We start from the raw sequence: 24,313 nt of genomic DNA, 5'->3' as shown, positions 1-24,313 counted from the left end.
TATCGTTTTCTTTTCCCGATGAAAATAACTCCTCTTTATATATCACCATTATACAAATGCTGCATTATCTCTTTGAATGTGTTCCATTTTTTAGTTGATTAAAGAACAAAATAATATCTTCCTATTATGCTGATCAACTCTCATCCACAATTTGAAAATCCGAGTTCAGGACAGAATATATGTTACATTTTGTTAAGAAAAGAAAACGCTATTAGTAATACTAACCATGACAAATCTGCGTAGCATATTGAATAGCTTAGTATTGATTTTCTGAATTTCGTATAACAGCTCAAATAATGCACACCGTTCAGGAAGACCATAAGATGCCTGAGAACTTCGCGAATGACTTAAGTTATGAACTATTTCTCCATCCACCATTTGTGTCAGATTTGGCATTCAACGACTACTTGCTCCTTATAAAATTCAAAAAAATGGACTTGCTTGAACAAGAGTTCCACAGCAATAAACACATATTTTGAAATCCTCAGCGTTTCGAGCCGGTTTCGTTTGAAACCCGTTACAATAAATGATGAACATATTTTTCTGTTATGTTTATTTTGTTCATGATGTTTCGCCTTTAACACGATTTTATTAAAACTCCATAAAAAGTAACGGTTATATTACCATCGTAATATGTATGTATTTCCACAATTTTTTATTTAAATTTATTGATTTGACAAATATTTGGTTTTATTTGCAAGCCGTTTGACATTTAATATCCGCTAATGAGACGCATAATATTAGTCCAACTGGGCCCTCGTAACCTTCATCAGCCAATTATTTCGTCCTTTTTTATCGTATGATGGATCTTTTTTAATACTAACTGAATTTAAATAAATCTAAAATACTTAAATAAAGTTTGAAATAATAGTTCTCATTTCCAGAACTGCATGCTATGCTCGTATAATCTTTCTGTCACGAAAAGGATGTGAGCCATCGTTTTTAACGCAATAGTTCGGTTTCTTTGAGTTAAGTTTTACAGTTTTTGAGAAAACAATATAATATGCAATGTGTGTGTTAATTTATATGTATTTTGGATATTTATATATTACAGTACACAACTGACATATTTGAAATGAGTTGTTTGGAAATGTTAACTGCCACTTAAGGAATTGGAATTCTCCATAAAAACTTCTTCACACGCACAGAGTTTAAAGCAAATGAACATTAAATGAAGCAATTTAGTCGAAAAAGACACAATTAAATATTAACAAACTAACAACAACAACAGACACACACGCACCACTGAACATACATATGCACTTGTTTAGTACAATCAAACATATACTACACGCAACCAACAAAAAAAGATTGGAGAAAAACATCAAACGAGACCCCAACAGTGCATCTACGGAGCAACAATAACAGAACTCCTACTGCGTACCTCCCTATCCGCGCGGATGAAAAAGTACAAAGTGTGTAAGTTTGTCATGGCAGGCAACATAACAACAACACTATCAAAACAAAGCTAAAAGCGACATTAAACGAAAAGCCAAAGGCAATAAAAGATATCACCCTACACAATTGGCCTCCACTTGAAGCGACAGCATCGACGGAAGACCGGCCTTGTTGAAGATGTTTGTGAAGACCATCTGCATGGAGATACGCTTGTTGGCGCTTTTAGTAGCCGCGTCGGTACATATTTACATACATACGAGTCCATATTTGTGTGTGTATACTCACTAATATATGGCGGCAACTCATAATAATTTTAAATGGTTGGGGGGAAGGTGAGGCGAGTATGTCACCGAAGAGAAATTATAGATCATAAAGTTGAGTTTCAGTTGAGTATGTTTGACGGCATCGCAAATAACCCCACCAGTGGCCATGCACGTCTCAACACAATATTAACAGGGTGTAGTGCGCACACGGTAGCTGATCGACGTCTCATTAAATGTACCCCCCGACTTGTGCGTCCAACAAAGAGTGACACACAAAAGCGATAAAAGTTGAAAGGAATGGTGATGAGCTTACCTATCTACAAAAGTATCTGCCGTTATGCCGAATATGACACTTTGAATATAAATTATGGAAAATTTGGTTAAGCAAAAGTACAAATAATAGGTTTATACGAAGAATAACCGTATGTAATTGGAAGAATAATCGCCAGTAAGTGCTACTAGAATTCATAAGCGTATTTCTAGGCAATTGTATTAAGATAACTGATATATTCGGCTTAGAGTTAAGAGAGGAACCACAGAGCCGCGAACGCAGCCGAGATCACATACGAAAATTCCTCGCGTCTAGGGCACTACGGCACTACTAAAAAAATTAAAACAGTGAAGGACTTTGTCTATCTCGAAACTATCATAAATACCACCAAAAATAGAACCCTCTCGACGAACAAAAACTACGTTCTAATTTTTTATTTATAAAAGCCTCTTATCATTCGCCTCCTAACTGAGATGGAGCATTCGAGAACTCTGTTATCCGCAAGATCTTTGGAGCCGTATGTGTGAGTGATGTGTATCGGAGATGATGGAACCATGAACTATAGGAGCTATACAGCGACACTGATATCGCTCAGCACGGATTGAAGATATTACGTTCAGTTGATTCTGTTGATATATCATATGACCGAAAATCATTATATTAGGTATATGGGTGCTGAATGAACTTGAGCAATTTTTAACACCAGGCAAATTGTTATCAGGAATAGATTTCAACTTTATTTCATTAATATTTTTAACAAATTTACTGATACTTTCATAGGTTCGGAGCTGCTTATATTCTGTAAATTAGTAAATTCGACAATTTGTAGATGACAAGTGCCACACTTTGATGACACTTTCATCTGGCTTTATATACTGTAAGTTGGAAGAAATCTTTATTTTATTTTGTGTTATATAAGAAGAGGAGTTGTATAAAGCTGTACAGAGCACCATCTGTTTGCCTATCTTATAAGTACATGCAAAAAAATTGGAAAACAAGTTATTATTTAAAATCTGTACCATTTTTGAAAATAGGTACATGTTAAAAATTTAGCCATACATTAATAAGAAACGTTCACAACCGTAAGGAAAACCTCGTAAACCATTAATTCATTCTGGTGTGTAAATAGTAGTGAAATGAAGCCAGATACCCACATACCACATTGACCGTGCGCCAAGTAATGTGTAATTGCTAAATACAAACAATGAGGTTCCATAAAATATTCACCACCTCCACAATGTCCATAAATAAAACTGCAAACGGTACGAGGTAATAGTCGACGAAATGCGTGTGTCTGCTGGCGGAATAAAGTTTCAAAAATATGAATTCAAAATTAGAAATTTAGTGATGGTGGCACCGTTAGCCCGTTGAGAATAGAAACGCCTTTTAGGATTACTTGCTCAACTCGAAGTAATCTAATAATTGTGCGCATTAAAGCACATCCTCATTCCATCCAACATCGCGACAATGGTGTCGCGCACATGAAAATGTGAATTTGAATATTTGCGCAAAAAGTGTGAACACGCGCCGATGTGAGCGCAGAGCTGATTTTGTTGATTATGCTTCGCCCTAATTTCTGTTAGCTTTTGGGTGGCGTTGACATTGCACTGGGATGGCTTAACCCAATTCTCACCATTGTTATTGTTATTCTGATTTCCTTTCACCATATATCCTTGCACGTAATTCGGCTGATAATGATTTTCGACACACTTCGTGAAAAGAAAAACAAAAGACACAAAGAGCATACAATATCAATGTTTGTGTAGATATGTATGGGTTATCCTTTAGGATTGCATGTGAGGGTAAACGACACGGTGGTCTTCATGCAACCCCCACATACCGATTGTTACAGTTACAATAGACGCAATGAGGATATCGTGTTGCTGTTGACTCAAAGTGATAAAAATTTATGAAACGTTCAAGGTTTCTTTTTGGGGTTGTGGATAAATAATGTATAAGTAATGTACGATATATAAGAAAGGAGTTCGTTCCCCCTTCAGTCTAAAGAATTGTTTAACTCGACATTTGCTAGGGGAATGGAATTTGTTTTCGAAAAAAAACACCACAACTGTTTAATAAATATTTCAACTTTATTTTATTCTAAGTATATTCACAACTACAATTAAAATTTATTTTCAGAGCTAATGGGTGAAATGAATGTGAATATCGACATGTTCAAAATCGATAGCTTGTCCCTGCAAATACTTCACATATGTCAAAAATGTCGTCCAGCACATGCTAAAGAAAGACGTGAAGACAACCTGGTTCCGAGGCGGCACTAAGGCGAAGTTCACTGTTTGCACACAGGGCCAATAAATTACGCCCACTCGATATGCTTCGAAGAATTTGTCACTCACCTGCAACGAGTGGGATACACAATCCATTAGAAATTTCATCGCAAAAAGGTGGCAGGAACTGAATTAAAATAAAGGTGTGTTTGGTTAGTATCGTTAATATACTCTGGCAAGATGTTGGATATAGAGTATAATAGCTTGGTTTACATAACGGTTGCTTATAAAACTGAACGGGTAAGGTATAGAGCTAAATATGTATATATAAGCATGAGAAAGTACAAAGTTCGGGTGTAATCGAATCTTTATGCTCTCGCAATTTGCAATGCTCAAAGGCTTGGGAAGATTTTCAGGTATTGGCTAAACTTCATAATAAATATAGGGGTATGGGGACTAAGTCGAGGACAAGACTGATTTCATCACTATATTGGGGCAAGAGAAAGGTCTATGCTAAAGAATCTAGTTTATATAGTTGTTTTATTAAGATATCAATTTGATCATTATAGTTGACATTAAGTCCACCAGAACAACGAAAATACTGTTATATATAATGTTATACATATGTATACTAGAGTAATTCTTAGACCGATTCATGAACCAAGTTATATTATATCCAAAATTATATCTCCACGTAAATTTGTTATATATAAATATAATATATATATGGTACAAAGCCCACTGACTATTTAAACATCAGTGCATTAGCTGTGTGGGGGGCTAGAGTAAATTTTTACCAGTTTTTTTTTTCAAATTTTCGACACAGAGGCATATTATTATCAGGCTTAGATGTCCTATTAATCTCTGAAGAATATCTGAGAGAATTATCCCCAAAAAATTAGGCACAAATTAAAAAAAAAAGTTTTATCAATACCTGTAAATGTTTCCACGCTTATACCGTAGCAATGCTCGGTTTTACCCCAACTCGGGCTTCCTTACTTGTTTTACGACTCTTTTTTTTAATAGGCTGAAATAAAAACAATGTTCGTGATCGCTTATGAAACTTTAAATTATCATTTATTTAGACAGGGATGTACTCTGGATAATGGCAACTCCGAACATTTTACATTATAGAAAATTACTTTTAATCTGACCGATGATATTTAAGAAAAGGCTGGTTGGAAAATACGAGTATAATACTAACGGGAGCATTTTGTAGAACATACTGCTTTTCTTCGAGATAGGTGGTGAAACCGAGCTAATATTTCCGTATGAAGGCAAATGAATTTTTGATTCATCAAACCATAACTCGGAAATGAGAAAAGCAAATACAATGTCAGTTATATAACCACTTGAAAGATCTAGAGTATAATTAAGGAATGCCTGGCTTAACTATTAAAGACAATTATCTTCTTCTTCTTCTTTACTGGCGTAGACACCGCTTACGCGGTTATAGCCGAGTCCAAAACAGCGCGCCACGCATCTCTCCTTCTGGCAGTTTGGCGCCAATTGGTTATTCCAAGCGAAGCCAGGTCCCTCTCCACCTGGTCCTTCCATCGGAGTGGAGGTCTCCCTCTTCCTCTGCTTCCACCAGCGGGTACTGCATCGAATACTTTCAGAGCTGGAGCACCTTCATCCATTCGAACAACATGTCCTAGCCAGCGTAGCCGCTGTTCTTTTATTCGCTGGACTATGTCTATGTCGTCGAATAACACATACAGCTCATCGTTCCATCGTCTGCGGTATTCGCCGTTGCCAATTCTTAAGGGACCATAAATCTTCCGCAAAACCTTTCTCTCGAAAACTCCTAGTGCCGTCTCATCTGATGTTGACATCGTCCACGCTTCTGCACCGTAAAGTAGGACGGGAATGATGAGAGACTTGTAGAGTTTGGTTTTTGTTCGTCGAGAGAGGACTTTACTTTTCAATTGCCTACTTAGTCCATAGTAGCACCTGTTGGCAAGAGTGATTCTGCGTTGGATTTCCAGGCTGACACTGGAGACATGTCGTCCATCTATCACAACATGATCGATCTGGTTGCGAGTGATTCGATCCGGGGACAGCCAAGTAGCTTGATGGATTTTCTTATGCTGGAATCTAGTACTACAGACGACCATATTTCGGGCCCCGGCGAAGTCGATCAGCCTCAGACCGTTTGGTGATGTTTCGTCATGGAGGCTGAATTTTCCGACTGTTGTGCCAAAGACACCTTCTTTACCCACCCTAGCGTTGAAATCGCCAAGCACGATTTTGACATCGTGGCGGGGGCAGCGCTCATAGGCACGTTCTAGGCGCTCATAGAAGGTATCTTTGATCACTTCGTCCTTCTCTTCCGTCGGGGCGTGGGCGCAAATCAGCGATATATTGAAGAACCTCGCTTTGATGCGGATTGTGGCTAGACGTTCATCCACCGGAGTGAATGCCAGGACTCGACGACGGAGTCTCTCTCCCACCACGAACCCCACACCGAATTTGCGCTCCTTTATATGGCCGCTGTAAAAACAATTATCTACTTAATGTTAATATTAGTATGGATGCATGGCCACAGCGAAAACGGAGCAAATTGTAAAATTGATGAGCTGTCAGTAGAATGGAAACAGATTGGAGCTCCACCGTGTTCTTGCAGTTTACTACTGTATGACTGACGTGATTTTCGACTAACACTTCGGCAGCGGGTGTGAGTGAGATCATCGGACCCACATGGAGTTTGAACATGTCATTCTCCACTTGATGTCCACGCGGTAAGGATACAAATATACATAGGTATATAAATAATAGGAATCGCAAAAAATTAATGTACTTACATACGTTCTTTATTGATGCTTGTGTGAAAGGTTAATCAAACATGTTGCTTAAGGAATGCGTATAAATGCTAACTATATGTATGCCTTCAAAGTTTAGACTGAAAATGTCAACCTAATTCGTCAGTTCATTATCAATCCGGCGCAGTTAACCAAATAAAAATGATGCTTCGACTTGTCTTGGCTTGGATTGCAACAACTTGTATACCTGTAAATGGGCACATTTGTCGATCGAACACGACCGATCGACCTCCTACCCAAGTGCTTTGGTAACATTATGAATTAAGAATCAGCGGAGACAATGAGTGTTTTGATCATTGACAGCAAAGGAGATGCGGCGAGGTGTCAAATGCTCGTCATTGCTTTACAAGGCAAATACCAAACCGAACGAACTTTCGAATGGACGCATACAGTATGATATTACTCGAAAAAGACAGCAACAAATCCATACAAGAAGAAAAAAAAACAAAACTTAAGTCACTTAAATGAGACTACAAGAAACATACATATGTACGTGTCTCAACACTTAAGAGTCAGAAGAAACTCGGCACTTGTAGAACTGCCTTCTACCTGTATGTTCGTTTGGCCTTATACCCGCCAAGTAGACAGTGAACGCCACTTGGTCTGTCTTAAGTGTGTATGTCGTGTCTATAAAGTGTATCTATGTGTTTTTCGATTCTTACCTCCCGCTTGGCCTGTTCGTATGTGCGGCCATCCAAAAGGCTCATAACAAAGAGGAACGTGCTTATCGCAAACGGATCATAGGCCGCCTGCTCGGTAATGGCTTTGCAAAGTGATGACTTAATGTCCGTGCGGGGCCACATGACGCCGGCCAGGCGTATCCACATATAAATTGTAGGTCCCATAAAAAGGCCGCCGAATAAACTGAACCTGTTGGAAAACAAATGTTGAGAGTGTGTGAGCGATCATAATGATTTGATAGTCACATCTTTGTTTAGCGTAATGTCTGCGGCGACATCAATTCATGCACTCAATATGGTATATGTACATACATACATACTTACATTTGTACTATGCATCTACTTACTTGAGACACTTCATCCAATCGTAATTTCGATATGACCGTTTTTCAATTAGAGTCTGTTCGATAAGACAACCGCAAGGCCATAGTGTTCCGTACGAAAGCATACCGCGCACAATCCTGTACCGGTTGGTGAATTCTAAGAATTGCCGAAACATTTTCTTGGATTCTTGGAGGGACAATTATCTGTGATGTCTGCTATGTTGTAGTTTCTATGTATGTGTTATCAAATTCATATAAAACTGACGCTATTAAACAACTTAAAGAAAAACTATGGAGTATATAATAATTGTTCCAAATTACTTCTTAAGTCTTGCGAAATGGAAAATTTTGAAAATGTGTTTCATAAACAATACCATCGTTGAAATAAAATGACGACAGCAGTTTGAATGTAGCGAAGCTTCTTGGAATTATTGGAAAATTTTTAAGTTTGCATTATGACTATACACCCCGCCACTCAAAGAGAAATTTTGATATTCACATAAAAAACAACAAAGCTTTTAATGTTTAAGCGTTTAGGTCTCTCTTACAATATATTAATTGCTTGTTTGGCTGTTCCTATTTCTTAGAATCTTTTATAAATTACGATTCCCGAAGAATTGCTTAAAAAGCTGTCGCGTTCTTTTAATGATCCTGTCGAGAGGAATAATTTCAGCTTACATCTTTTGTCATATACAACAAGTAAGGAAGAGCTAAGTTCGGGTGTCACCGAACATTTTATACTCTCGCAATTTATTTATTTAAATTTATTAATTTTACAAACAATTTGACCCACATATTCGGCATATATATGGTATAAAGTCCATTGAATGTTTGAAAACTCACTGTTCACTCATTGTTGGCACGGAGACATATTATTAGAAAAAACATATTCCCTCTGAGTTTCTTCTAAATATCTGAGAGACTTACATATAATTTCTGTAAAAAATTTGTTAGCAGCACCGAGGTCCTAATATTCGATACATAGGGTCTTGAAAACTTATGGACCGATTTCGACGATTTTTAGAAGGGCGATGCCACTGTTTAAATACAGTATTTTTGCAAAGTTCTGTTCCGATATAATCACTAGTACTATCTTTATAAATATATTGTAAAGTAAACGATTAAGATCGACTTCAAAGTTCTGGTATATGGGAAGTAGGCGTGATTGTGAACCGATTTGGACTATTTTGACAACATATCATTGGGAAGCTAGGAAGATATTATGAACCGAATTTCATTGAAATTGGTCGAGTAGATTCGGAGGTATGGTTTTTGACCTATAAGTGGGCGGAACCACGACCATTTAGAATTTTGTATACCATTTTGAGCGCACTTCTGTACCATTTTTAGTTATTTTCAACATAACCTTTGCATGGGAGGAGGGCGTGGTTATAATCCGATTTCCTCCATTTTTGGACTGTATAAGGTAGTACCTAAAAACGACTCTAGAAAGTTTCCTTGATATAGCTTTAGTAGTTTGCGAGATATGTACAAAAAACTTAGTAGGGGGAGGGCGACTAACCAACCGTTATGTGAACAAAACTATAATACTCTCTTAGCAACTTTTGTTGCGAAAGTAAAAAAAAGTGGCGCTGAGCAGAGGTTATCAAAAATTATCTTCCTCCGAAACACATAAAATCAATAAACCTTTTTCATTTTCGAACCCATCTGCAACATTTCTAATTTTCAAGGAAAGTTGGCTCTCGCAATTCACCAAGATTTCATTTCTTTTTGAATCAATCTATTCTAAATCGTGATTGCCTTCGACTTGTATACTATTAGAATATTTTTAATATTGTATAATAAAAGAAGGCCAATGCCAATCTAGCGTCAACTGTTCAACTGCATATAAAATGTATCCCTTCCCCCCTTGAAACTTTGCCACAAAATTAAAAATAAACTGTGTTTGGTGCAAACCTGTCTGAGGGAATAGTTAAATCGCATGCAGTCGGTGCTCACCAATTAAATATTGTGCTATATTTAAAAAACAATAAAAGAGAGAAAAGTGTGCCGTGCCACATGCAACATTTATGCGATTACAATTGATGAATGTCTGATTACGAAAGTGTGGGTGCGGGGAAAGTGCGACCCTTGAAATGTCGGCGTACGGTAGTCCACCTTATGCAGCGCACTGCCTGCAGCCAGCCAACAGCCAACGGGCTCTAATCGGCCAACAAGTATGCGCCCTAAACTCTTGAGTTGAGCAAACAGATGGAGAGACGTGAGGAAGCCGTCGCCAATGACGCGATAGGCAACTTGAATAAACGGCAGTGATAAAAGAGGGCGATAAATAAGCAACAACAGTAACAAAAATCCAACAATCGTACGTGTGTGTATGTGTGCAGATTGAAATGAGTGCGATGTGGTACTTTTGTCAGTCCCACGAGGGCGATTCGAACGACATACAAACGGTCTGACTAAGGTAAGAACCGCGGGTGCGAACATTGTGCAGTGAGTGCAAACAGCTGCCACTCGTCTGCTTTCTGCCGCCGCCGCCGAATCGGTGATGCCGTGCAGTGCGGCCCGAGACGCCGCCAGTTCGAACTAATTTGTGGCAATGACTACAACAAAAAAAAAAACAACTAAATGAAACAAAGTATGAGAACAGCAACCGCCACGGAAGATGGCGATGAGAAGTTAAGAGCCAACGGCGAATAATCAGGCAAAACAACCGCAACGATACATAATTGAACGGCAGCGTGTTGGAAGGGTCGGGCCATGCACGCGGCAGTGCTGCAACATGTCGGCCAACACATTACACAGCCAAAGGGATGGGCCGGGGCTGGGGCGGCCACGAAATTTGTACCTAATATAATGGGAATGTAAATAATTGCGGAAGTTCATTTGAGGTCCGCGCTGCTGTTGCGTTTGGGTGATTTGCGGCGCACAACCGAATGCTCAAGCCAAAAGCCAATTGGCATTTGCGGCATGTGTGTCAGTTCTGCCCTCTGTTTATCGCTTTATTTTGACTCTAACGGGCTAGACGTTCGATGCGTATCAAATCTAATGTACTATATGTGAGCGTGTATGTGTATGCGTGTACAAATTAATTTCGTTACATTTCGTGCTTATCGCAAGTGTTCTTGTAATTGTTGATTTAGTACGTTTCGACCGTTTTCAACAATTTTAATACTTTTTCACATTTTCCGATGACATACATATACCCCTTCCGCTGTCGCAGCAGAGTAAAATCGTCAGCGAAAAGTTGTGGTATACAATGACGTTGAAATTGAGGTTGGAAAGTAGATTGGCGGCCTGACAATGTCGGTCTCTGTAGACGAGCATACTTGCATATGTACATATGTACATATGTACTTATATATTTATATCCACTTGCCTATGCTCTTGGCACTGCTATCCATCGATTTTGACGTTCATTGATAGCATGTGACAAATAGCTTTGACGTGCATTGAAAATGTCAATGGGCAGAATACCGTTAGGCACACATACACACTGCAATGCGGCGGAAAGATAGACAGACGGTTGCTAATGACGATTGTTCATGACAAGGTTCCACCTATTTCTATACCCATTTAGACAAATATGCATGTACTCCTGACGAAATAAAATGTCGCGTTGAAATAATGACAAATTTAACTAAAACGCATTTTAACTCCATGTAACATACATATTTACATTTATTTATAATTTTTATTTTTTTTTATTTCTCTATTTAAACAATTGTTAAAGTGGAACGAAACAGTGTTCAGGGAAATCAGCCGTACAATGAACTGAAATAAATGTTGAAGCAAATATGGTTAGTCATTGCACCTTAACCTCAGGTAAAGTATACAATATTTAAAGAACCCAGCATCCAAATCTACTAGTAATAAACTAATTCACAACTAGTCAGCCGACTGGCTCTAAAGTGACGTCAATTGTCAGATTTAGTTCAAGATATACGAGGCTCATACCAGTTCAAAAGAAAACAAACAAATATTTTTTGATCTAAGCATATCTATAGGTCAAACAAAAATAACTTAATACAAAAGTGTAATCGAAATCGTAATCATTTCTAGTTATACGAGTAATTTGATATTCCATACTAGTTCAATGACTCAAAAAGACTCTTACATCTTTCGATCCAAGAATGAATAAAACTCACTATTATATGAGTACTCACAACAAAACTTAGAACCCAATTATTATAGAAATGGAAGTAATTCTTCTAGGGTGTTAGACTGGTTTCGGAAATACTCTACATTTGAATCCCATATAATCTCAAGTCGATAACTTGAGTACAACCTAAGATATCTTGGTACAGGTATTCCTTAACACAAAATAGTGTTAACCGAAATGCTGAAATTACTATACTATATACAACTAAGCCATTAATAAAGCTATGAAAGAAGTAAAAATTCCAGAGGATCATAATAGAATTTTTAAAAGAGGGTGTGACTCCTTCCCTAATATGTTTTTATATATGGGTGATTCTACGATAAGAGGTTTCAATTACATAGAGAAAACGGCCAAAGAAAAACTTTGGATTTTTTTCATGAAACCTCTATCTTATGATTTTTGTCCCTTTTATTTATCTTCTCACGTAAGGGCAAGTCACTTAATAAATATTTTATTAGACCAGGGGAGAGACGTAAAGTTTATGGTAGATAATTATTTTACCAAAAGCAAAATATTAATTTAAAATAGTATTACAAATTAAAGGTACTCTCTTTCCTAGATGAATAAACCATAAAATTAAAATAACAAATCAATAAATTCACTCCTTATCATAAATAAACGAAACAAATATTAAATATAAAGTCTTAAGATCTTTCAAAAACATTTCAGACTTTTTAAAGACGTAATATATCCTCTGCCCTTTCAAAAGAAGATTTGGCATGGGGAGAGTATGACCAACCTGATCTTATTTATATACATATATGTATATATATTTGGCGTATGCCCCGCTTATGCGTTTATAGGCGAATCTATTTGAACGAGCTAGTCATCTCTCCTTTTTGCTGTTTGGCGCGAATTGGAAATACCAATAGAAACCAGGCCACTTTTAACCTGGTTTTTCCTACGAAATGGAGGGCTTAATGTTCCTCTGCTTCCACCAGCGGGTACTGCATCGAACACTTTCCAAGCTGAAGCGCTTTCGTGATTCGAACAACATGACGTAGCCTCTGTCTTTTTATTCGCTGAACTACATATGTCAGTGTCGTCGTATAGCTCATCGTTCCATCATCTGCAATATTCGTCAATGTCAATGTTCAAAGGACCCTAAATCTTCCCCAAAACCTTTTTCTCGAAAACTCCTAGTGCCATCTCATCGGATGTTCCATGCTTCTGCACCATAAAGCAGAACGGTGATGATTAGGGACTTGTAGAGTATGGTTTTGGTTCATCGAGAGAGGACTTTAACATTTAAATGCCCACTCAGTCCAAACTAGCATCTGTTGGTAAGAGCGATTCTGCGTTGGATTGCGAGGCTAATATTTTTGGTTTTTTTGATGTTGGTAATGGCTGAAGGTGGGGAAGGGGTCATGTTCAAAAGTTCACGCAAGAAAGTATCAAAACTCAAGCAGCTCACGACTTCCAGTCCGGGTGTCATGATGAATAGTATCTCCCCTGGTCTCTAACTCTCTCCCCTGGCAGTTATTTTGCCAGGGGAAATACGGCAGGGGAGAGACGTTTTCATGAAAAATTTAATTGTTTTAATTGACTGAATTATTTTTTGGGTTAATTATTTATTTCACTTTACTTATCACAGTATCAGTAATTTAGGACAATAAAGGCAAATAAAATAAATTAATAGTATACGTTATATGAATTGCCAGGGGAGAGACAAAATCAGTTTTCGAAACCAGTACACCTCACGATCGGGACGCAATAACTAAAAAACACAGTGCTCAAACGGATTTCGCGATTAGTATTGTTAACTTCAGGCTGAAATGATCCCTTGAGCACTTTTTTCAATGCGATCGTCTTTGAATTTATGTCGTACAAGCGGAACAAAATTTGGCAGGGTAGATACATAAAAAAATTAAATTAATTAATTTTAAAAATTATATGAAATAAACAAAATAATTTTGTTTTTTATTTAACAATACTTCATTTTAATTATTTTACCGATTGAACTTAGTTTTGGTTTAGCATCTTATACAAAAAATGTATGTAGTGTCCCAAAGTTAAATAAAAAGTAGCAACGGGACAAGCCAGGGGAGAGACCTTTTAGACTTTGTAAGGAATTCTAGAAAAAAAATGTAATATTATTTAATACACTACATTAAAATGATTTGATTTATTTAAAAAAAGTAAGTACCTTAAGCTGATGGCCGCACAAGTTACCTCTTATCGTAGAATCACCCATATATCAAACCAATAAAATTGAAGGTATAGAATAATAACCAGGTCCACACCCCATACAAATGTTATGTTAAAACTACTAGGAAATAACGAAAACCACGAAACCATTAAGTTTTACAGAAAAGATGATACACACAGATTAGTAACTGCACACAGATTAGTAACATTTGAAATGGGGCTTCGCCCACTTTTGGGTCAAACTCCATGTTTTAGAAACTGCTCAACTAATTTCAACCAAATTTATATCATAATATTTGTTGGACGTTCCGTTGTTACAGTTCAAAAATGGGCGAATCGGCTCATAACCACGCCAACTTCCCATATAACTTAAGTTCATTTTGCAATACATAAATTAAGAACCAAGGATGATAAGGGAATACAATTTTGCACATATACCCCACCCTAGAGGCTTCCGTCGTGTGTCTAAAATTGCCGAAATTAGACTATATCTTTACAAAGCCCTAGATACCGGAAATGAGGACCCCATTACCTAGGTATAATTCTATACCGAAAATTTCAGCGAAAATTAGTGAAATCGGTACAGGATACCTCCATAAAATATATTTATGAATTTTCTAGTGGACTTTAAGCCGAATATATGGATCAAATTGTGTGTTATCATAATAAAATTAAATAAATAAATTGCGAGAGTATATAATCTTCGTTTACATACGAACATAGCCATTTCTTGTTTGTGTTTTGTGTTATTATTTTCTAGAAGAATGACTTAAGATTAGAGAAATTACGGGAAATATATGGAAACGACATAAGCCTTGTCGCTGATAAAATAGAAAGCAAATGGGTGTGCAATTTAAAGATAAGGGTTGTAATGTTTCTCAAGAAATGCAAATGAAAGCAAACAATGAAAGGAACAAGAAATGCGAAACGCTCTGAAAACAAAAGTAATGTGTATGACACATTATAAATACAGGTAGGTCTGCAGCTATGCAAATGAAGGTAGAATTGTGTTGGAAGCGCAAAAAATTAAATAAATTTCGCACAAACAAAACAAAGTGATATACGGCTCGGACTGAAATAGACAATCTGACTACCTTGACGTTAGCGAAAGTAATTTTGAGTTTTTGTTCTGATAATAGTTGAACAAGTCACACATGTTGCTTGCATTGTTGCCATTATTTGCACATGTAGTTCTTTGTTCCTACAAAGGAGCCGAGTTTGCAAAGCACTAGAGAATGGCAAAACCCTACTTAGACCTCTTTTGTTGTTTTTGCATTACGATCATACTTAAATAACGATATATACCTAGAAGTCAAGTGCCAAATTAGTCAGATAATATGAAAGTTTACAGAATTCAGATATGTATATATATAGAATATAGATTTCTCTAAATTGAAAAAAACTAGTCATAAACATATCACACTTATCCCACTTATAAAACTTTTTCAGATTTGGAGTCCAGGCCTACCTAGAGTTATTTGAAAATTAGTAAATTTTTAAATCTAATCTCTATCTATGAAATGTAAAACCATATCTAATTTATTACTTTTCAATAAAACACAAATAATTAAATCTAATTCTAATGGCTTTTAAAATCTTTAATTATCTAGTTTCCATTTTTAAGTGTTTTCCATATCAATATTAGAACTAGTATTGATTTGTATTGATTAGAGCTAAACCTTGCGACTACAAATCCTCAAATATAGGAGCATTTGAAAAATGGGAAAAATAACTGCGTCTTAAATCCTGACAAGCGGCGGAATAAACAAGAGTCTTAAAAAAATAAGGCTGCAATAAAGATAGAACTAATAGTAATCATAATATATTTATTGGTAATAATATAATAAATTCAAATGACAGTGTATTCGCGTCACCATTACGTACATACATAAATAAAGTGAGTCACCGATATACATATGTATGTATGTGACCAAGTGAAATCGCTTTAAATACCGGTCGGCTATAAATTTAGATTTCTTTATTATGGTTAAGTGTTTAAGCGGTAAGTGAATTTATTATCATCATTTCCAGTTAACTCGTTTACGAAAATGGTATCGTCATCTGGTTTTCGTATTTATAAAACTGTGTCACTGTTTGATTAGTAATGACTAAAACTAAATATCGAAGGCGAGATACACCGAAGTCACAAGAGATTTCGTAGTGTGATTATTTCAAATTGAGCGGTTTGTGTATTGTCTTCAACAACAGCTACATATGTATAATATACTAGCAGACCCGGCCACGGGTTGCTGTGGCTGAGTGATTCGAGAAGGATTTGAAAGACAAAATTTAACACAAATTAACATAACATTTTTATAACATACTAGCAGATCCGGCCACACATTTTTGTGGCTAAGGTATAAATTAAATTAAGTTGGTCCAATCTTGGCTTCGGCGACGATATTGATTACTCGAGGTTGATTTATGTTACTCAGCATGATGACAACTCACACTACTTTTAATTGCAAAGTGAGTGGTGATAGTACAGGCAATTTTAAATAGTTTGGGATAATTGACTACGTCATCCTGGTTTGTAGCTGTGTCAACTCTCTTGGACCGAAATTCTAAATTGTCGCATTAATCTTTTTTACCACCAATATAGGTCATTCAATCAGCCATTTATGGTTATCATATTGAGGTTTCATGTCAGGAAAATTTCACTTTCGAATCAATGAAGTGACAGAAATCTGTTGGAAATACTATTAATCTATCGAGGTGTCAACTGCCAACTGCTTCTACAATCGCAATTTGATATTGTTGCAAAAACACTCATATGTTAGTTGTTAATTGGCGATTCTTTATGTGTCGACACAAATTAAATGATTTTAGGCATGCGATTAGCCCGTCAGTAACAGTTGATCCAGGAATAATTGGAAGAGTCTGGCGTAAATCACCTGCTAACAGAATCCTGGCTCCACTAAAAACGTTCATCGACAATCAAGATCTTTTAAAGGCCTGTGCAGTACCTCCAGCGACTTCTGGAATATTTGGAAAATCTTCGTTAAGCGCTAAAATGTTCGGTTGGACCCGAATTTAGCCTTTCCTTATTTGTTACAAATTGTTTTGGGCTATCGACACAACCTTATACAATTGAACAATAACAAAAATATTTTAACAAAGCAACAATGATAACCTTCAAAATATTTTTTTTTTTGTTTTCCCTTTTTATATTTTTCTTGTCAACTCGAATAAAATTCACTTATTATTATCTTCCTCGCAATTTTTCCATATTTACTCACTTTCTAATCCTTTTCTGGCTTTCCACGAATATGTCAAGACTAAAATTAGCCATTTTTTTACATTATCGGAGTTTTGGTAAGGAACCCTATTTTTTTTTTAAACTAAATATAGCCTATGTCACTCAGGGATAGTATAGCTTTCCAACGGTGAAAGAATTTTTCAAATCGGTTCAGTAGTTTCGGGGCCTATACGAGACAAACAAACAAAAAAACAAACCTTTCCTCTTTATAATATTAGTATAGATTTAATAAATACTTTAAATATTTTTATTTGATATATATACTCTAAATGTTTTTAATCGTAATAAATCTCAGTTTTTTCTTTAAACTTTCCTGTCAAAATACATAGTTGCTTCATGAACGTTTCCAGTAATTCTTTTGATCACCAAACGTGTGCCGTTGCATAGTTTAGGAGGGAGTTTAGTTTCAATCGTAGATTGTGTGGTGGCATTCCTGATATGTCGAAAGAATTTAAAAATTCAATTGGGAAATTCACTGTCTCGTTTTCTTCTACAGTAGCATAGATAGACTTAAATAACATTAAATCACCTGGTAATATCTGGTAGTTAATCAGATCAACATCAACATTTTTCGCTGCTAAAATTGCATGATTACTAAACCAGTCATGATTTAAATAGTTATTTAGTATATCTGGGAAGACACTCTCAATCAGTTCATTTTTAGTTTGAACAACAGTACAGAAATTATCTGGCAATCTAATATGTTAAGTATCTTGATGAAATTCTATTTCATCGTTTCCAAGATCCAATAATTGTTTAGAAAATTCTTGTGCTGTTGGATCATTTTGGAGTTGTACTCGCACGTTTTTGTCAGTCTGAATGTTTCAACATTTCTCCATAAAATTGATTGTTTTAGACATGCATTAACTTCATCTGTAAAAGTAGAGCGAGGAATAACTGACAACGTTTACCGGAAATCACCAGAAAAGTCTGTCATTATTGTTTAAATCCTGCATATTCCTATTTAAGGCTTAGAGTGAATGCTTATGAGCCATAGTACACTCATCCCAAATTATGATCGAAGTCTTTCATAACATTGCTGCCATTCCACTTCTTTTTTGATATTACACATTGCATTAGGATTGTAATGAATACCTAATGGTAGCTTGAAAGCAGAATGTGCTGTCCGCCCACCATCCAACAAAGTAGCAGCTATGCCTGATGATGCAACTGCTAATGCAATTTTATGTTGTGACCGTAGTTTCGTAAGAATGAAAGATAACAATTTTCAAGAAGCACTGCAAGATGTTGGATAGCAGGTTCTCTATGGTGTATGGGGAAGCTAAGTATGCGCCAGATAGCTTCATTGCTGCTAATGCAGCGTGCTGCTATATTTTGTACTCCAAATACGGCCAAATCACTGCCCTTATTAACGTACTTGCAAATATACTTGATGGATTTGACAAAACTGCAAAGCTCAACATTAAAATGAGCCTTGTACGTTTTGGAGAGTAGTGGTGAGTATGGTACCACCCATTGATTGTCAATTTCTAATTGGTTAGAATTTGAAGTTTTCATTTTATATGTATGATCACCATTATCAGCGTTTCTGCGGCGATACAATGGAAAACCATGAATAATAACTATCCTATCATCCAAGTTGGACCAAATTACATGTATATGGCAACTTTCATGAATATCAGTTGATTCGTTCTTGAGTTCATTCGGAACATACACACGGACACTGATTTTTTATATATTAAGATATATATATATATATATGTACACGCAAAGATGTGATATGGTGGAATATGTAATTAAGTTCATAAATATAATCCAGAGGTGCCGTTTTTCTTTGAATCGTAAATCAGTAAGTGTTTAAAAATATTAAATTTAGTAAAATCAATAAACTTTAATGACAGTAATAGCCTTCACTGTACCATTTTTACATATTTTTGGACTCCTCGGTGTAAAATGAGAATTTAAAACAAAAGTAGGCAGAAGGTTGCCGCCTGTTTGGAAATTTGAAGCCAAACAACATTAAAAGATAGTTAATAATATGTAAGCAAGGGCATCGGGTGTAGATTTTATACTCTCGCAATTAACAAGGTTCAAAAACAATGAAATATTTGCAGATAATTGGAATATCTTACATACTTTTTGTGAGACTTCTTCTATCGAGATTTATGTGATATAAACTTAACCGGAGGAACATAATTTAATATATAGTTATATCACTTTATGTGGATACCCGGTCATCGCAGATTCGTTGGTTACTGCGGAGAGGTCAAGCAAGGCTACCCTAGAAACATTGACGTCGGAATGTGAGCGTGTTGGCAGTCCATGGTTCAATTGCGCACATGCGCTGGACATACAGACCAGTAGCTGTGCAATTGGGAAGTTGTTTTGGCACGCAATGAAGCGTAAAAGTTCCTTGGAACTCTCTCTCTCTCTCTCAGCAAGGTCCATCTCCGTGCGATTATTGGTGCTCTTACTGGACATTCTCCTATAGGCACGCATGCGTTGAGACTGGGGATCCTGCCAGATGCAATAATCTAATCATTTCGTCCTCCAATGTCTAGCTTTTGTCAGATTGAGGTGGAACAACTTGGATGGCTCACCTTCGGCGAATCTAGCGAATTGGCGAATTGATATTAGCCGACTCAAGAAGTTTATAACAGCTTACAAGCGTTTTGCCGAATCATAAGGGTCCATTGATCCATTTAGAGTTTATTGGTATCACAGCGTTCAATACTGTCCAAGTGAGATCTTTCTGCATATATAGAGTTTTGCTACTAACATAACTTAACATATAGCACTTTGTAGTTTATTGATTTTTTGGACGAATAATAATATAAACAACACAACTCTTTACCACTCTACTCTCTACCTATATTTAAACATGAATTCAGTTAAATGTACCCCAACGACTGAAGAACAAATTTATGTGGCGCACCTAAATTAAATTAATGTATCAGTTTACTGGTTATTTACTCTTCAATAGTCTTTGAATTCTGTATGTACCTAAAATCAATTTCATTGTGAGCTTGCGATTTGAATAAACAGTTGTTTGAGTATTGCGTTTCAGTTATCACAAGCCATTCATAAAATATCTAGAATATGAAAGATCGGCATAAACACTTCAACTATTTTCATTGACAAAACAATATAACAGTGAAATACCGCTGTTTCTTATCACATCCTGAGTACACATTTTTATCTTTTGGTTGATAATGCGATGTACTTGAGTGTATTATAATACATAAAAGGAAGCTTGACTAAATATATGCAAACTGCCTGCCAATTTCAAGAAAACTAATAACTAAATAATGGTTTTCATGTGCTGGAATAATACTTGATTTGTATTTATATATAATATATACATACAATGTGCAACGGAAATTAAATTGCAAATCAAAAATCGAGCAAATATATTTCCCGCCCAAATATTTCGGATCAATGAATTCCCAACAAATTCCGTGGGCAAAGCGTAAATTTATTTGCTTAGTAGCGAGTTAACGCTTAAATTTGCATTCAAATTCCACACATATGTATAATTGGAATTTTCGCGGCGCTCATCAAATGTTAAAACGAAGTCAGCACACGAAATCATTACATCTCGCCCCTGCCTAACCGGCGTGGCCGTCAACGAATCGCTCATAATCATTCTGTCATTCTGTGCACGGAGGGGCGCACCGGGCTGGTGGTGAGGAACACACAGACTGTCGAGAGGGCGGTAGCTGCGCGAACGGTGCCCATTTATTCTGATTTAAATTGATTGAAATAAATCATGCACAACGACACGTGATTTAATTTTAGAATAAATCATTCAAATGTACTTTTTGCTTAGCATCGAATTTTATTCACTACACACATACATACATACATACTTATTTGTAGTCACATATATATATGTACATATGTATGTATTATTGCTTATGCGATCGGGCTCTGGCGCGTCATTGGGATGCGGCTGTGGATTTTGGTCAGACGATGGGCGCAATATTAAACGACTTTTTTGGTTAGAATTCTAAATGTTTGGCGAATGTGACGGTACCGCAAAATATAGTGCGCACAGGCCTGCCTATAATGTGATTGCCAATTTATTCAAAATCATTTTATATGCAAACATTTACATAAGCAGTTATGTACTACCATATATGTATATTGCCTGTGGTTAGCACAAATTTTAATTTGGCGCTCCGAAGTAGCATGATTTCCCTGCAGGATGTGATTAATTAGCGGCCGAAATGCTTTTGTTATATAATTATAATAAAAAAGTAAGGAAAGGCTAAGTTCGGGTGCAACCGAACATTTTATACACTTGCAATTTATTGATGTAATTTTATTAAGATAACATACAAATTAACCCATAAATTCGCCATAAAGTTCAATAGAATAAAGAAAATCATCATATATAGTATATGGGGACTGAGGTAATTCCTGAACCGATTTCACTCGTTTTCATCACCAAGATATAATATATCGAAGACTATACGCTCACTTAATTTTATATTACCTATAATTAGGTATATGGGATCTGGGGAAAGTTATGACCCGATTTTAACCATTTTTGGTACAGAGACAAACTGTTATAAGAAAAAAATTCAGAGGGAATGAATTACATTAAAATATCTGAGAGATTTACCTATATTTTCGGTGAAAAATTACCCTTAGGCACTGAGTTCTTCATGTTCGATATCAGAGGCCTTGAAAAGTCATAGTCCGATTTTGACAATTTTTCCATGAGTAAAGCCACAGATGATATACAATATTTGTGTAAAGTTTTAAAGTGTAATTATTTGTAAATTTATATATTATAAAGTGAACGAATCAGAAGAATTCAAAATTGAGTTATATGGGAAGTAGGCGTGGTTGTGAACCGGTTTCGCCCATATTACACCCGTGTCATCAGGGTGTCAAGAAAATATTATATACCTAATTTCATTCGAATCGGTCGAGTAGTTCCTGAGATATGGTTTTTGACCCATAAGTAGGCGATGCCACGCCCCGTTTCCATTTTGTAAAAAATCGGAGTGCAGCTTCCTTCTGCTAATTCTAACATTAATGTTTCTGACGTTTTCCGTTAGCGAGTTAACCCATTTTTAGTAATTTTCATCCTAAACTTTGTATGGGAGGTGGGCGTGGTTATTATCCGATTTCAACTATTTTCATGGTGTGTGGTAGGGTACGTAAAAGGACCGACTGCAGAAAGTTTGGTTTATATAGCTTCATTGGTTTGCGAGATATATACAAATAACCGATTTGGGGGCCACGCCCACTTCACCAAAAAAATTACGTCCAAATATGCCCCTTCCTAGTGCGATTCTTTATTCCAAATTTTAGTTTTATAACTTTATTTATGGCTTAGTTATGACACTTTATTGGTTTTTGGTTTTCGCCATTTTGTGGACGTGGCAATGGTCCGATTTCGCCCATTTCAACCTCCTCAGGGTGCCAAGGAATACGTGTTCCAAGTTTCGTTAAGGTATCTTACAGACATCCGGATTTCAACTCGTCTCGTCATCCTGATCATTTTGATATATATAACCCTAATATATGTATATCTAACTCGTTTAGTTTTATGACTTACAAACAACCGTAATGTGAACAGAACTATAATACTCTCTTTAGCAACTTTTGTTGCGAGAGTATAAAAATAAATGATTTTTTCTTTGTAGTAGCAAATATTGAATACACCCCGTAACCATTAGACGATGGTCGCGCACAAGCACACTTTTGCGGCCAAAAAAGCTCGCACTAATGCCTTATTTACGTAATCAGCGTAACCATTTTATTAGCATTTGCATAATTAATCATTTAAAAAGAGAATTTCGAATATTGACGGCGCGCGGTGGCGTATACGTATCATCACATCGCATACTATAAATAGCAATATGCTCGTTTGTTCGATTTATGTACATTACGCGTGATGACAAGAACTTGTGCGCAATCCATCAAATATCATCGAGGCTTAATTGGAGCGACGCAACTACAATGAGCAGCAGCGACTAATAAACAAAAAAGACAAACAACAAATCATTAACGGCAATTTGATTGCAATGACGATTGAGATCTAATTGCCAACAATTTGCGTCAGAGGTCATTAGTGCTTGTTCATGCAACATCGCAAATTTATAAAAAAAAAAATAAAAATTGATAACAATGAAAGCCAGCGCAATTGTTGTTACGCACTTAACTGTCAAAGAAACTGACCGTATTTAAACGGGTGTTACAGTTGCACTGGGTTTTTTGATATTAAATTAGTTCAGCAATCACTTTTCAATCGCATAAAGGGCGATAAATTCATTTCACCGATGCAAACTGATTTTTAATATATTTTATTTGCACACTTTTCCACAAATATTTCGCTTATTTTAGTGGGTACACCGTCCCCGAAATGCACGTTCAGTCACTGCACTGAGATTTCGCACTGAATGAATTTCCCAAATACTAAATTCAATGTCAATGGCAAGCCAAATGCACTGAGCGTGCAACTCTCGAGCGCCAAATTTTGGCATTCTGAGTGAACACAAGGATTTCTTGCTAATTAATTTGGCTATTATAGTTTTTCTAATACTTGTATTCGTATTATATAGGGTATATTATGTATTATATATGTGTATAAATTATGTAGAGAAGTGTGTCAAAGACATTTGTGAATGCAATGAATTTAAAATTCACCATGCAATGAGTTGTTTTGTCTATTTATATACATTCGTAAGCACATACTTTTATTATATATTTCGATATATACTATACAGACCCTTGCTGCATCACTACTTGTGTCGTATAATGATCGTGTGCAATTATAATTATTACAAAGGTGTTAAAATTTAGCTGACGTTGTTCTTGTTTCTA

At 36.2% G+C, this 24,313-nt stretch overlaps 1 protein-coding gene across 9 annotated transcripts; it reads right to left on the bottom strand.

The window, feature by feature from the left end:
- Positions 1 to 4,001: 4,001 nt before the first annotated feature.
- Positions 4,002 to 23,921, bottom strand: LOC105217950 (mpv17-like protein 2). Of its 9 annotated transcripts, none has more exons than XM_054235708.1 (4): positions 23,648 to 23,921; positions 8,010 to 8,198; positions 7,645 to 7,852; positions 4,002 to 4,289 (listed from the first exon to the last, which is right to left on the bottom strand). In XM_054235708.1, exons 2-4 carry the CDS (start codon positions 8,159 to 8,161, stop codon positions 4,074 to 4,076), a joined length of 576 nt encoding a protein of 191 aa, XP_054091683.1. In that variant the 5' UTR covers positions 8,162 to 8,198; positions 23,648 to 23,921; the 3' UTR covers positions 4,002 to 4,073. The 9 variants fall into 9 exon arrangements, with proteins under 9 accessions (XP_054091683.1, XP_054091688.1, XP_054091679.1 ...); XM_054235713.1 differs by having other exon boundaries at positions 23,669 to 23,921; XM_054235704.1 differs by having other exon boundaries at positions 8,010 to 8,274; positions 23,648 to 23,920.
- Positions 23,922 to 24,313: the final 392 nt, after the last annotated feature.

This window comes from Zeugodacus cucurbitae, chromosome 2 (genome assembly GCF_028554725.1).
Source record: "Zeugodacus cucurbitae isolate PBARC_wt_2022May chromosome 2, idZeuCucr1.2, whole genome shotgun sequence".
NCBI classification, from domain to species: Eukaryota; Metazoa; Arthropoda; class Insecta; order Diptera; family Tephritidae; genus Zeugodacus; species Zeugodacus cucurbitae.
The sequence above is the reverse complement of the archived record's forward strand: the minus strand, read 5'-3'. Positions and strand labels throughout refer to the sequence as shown.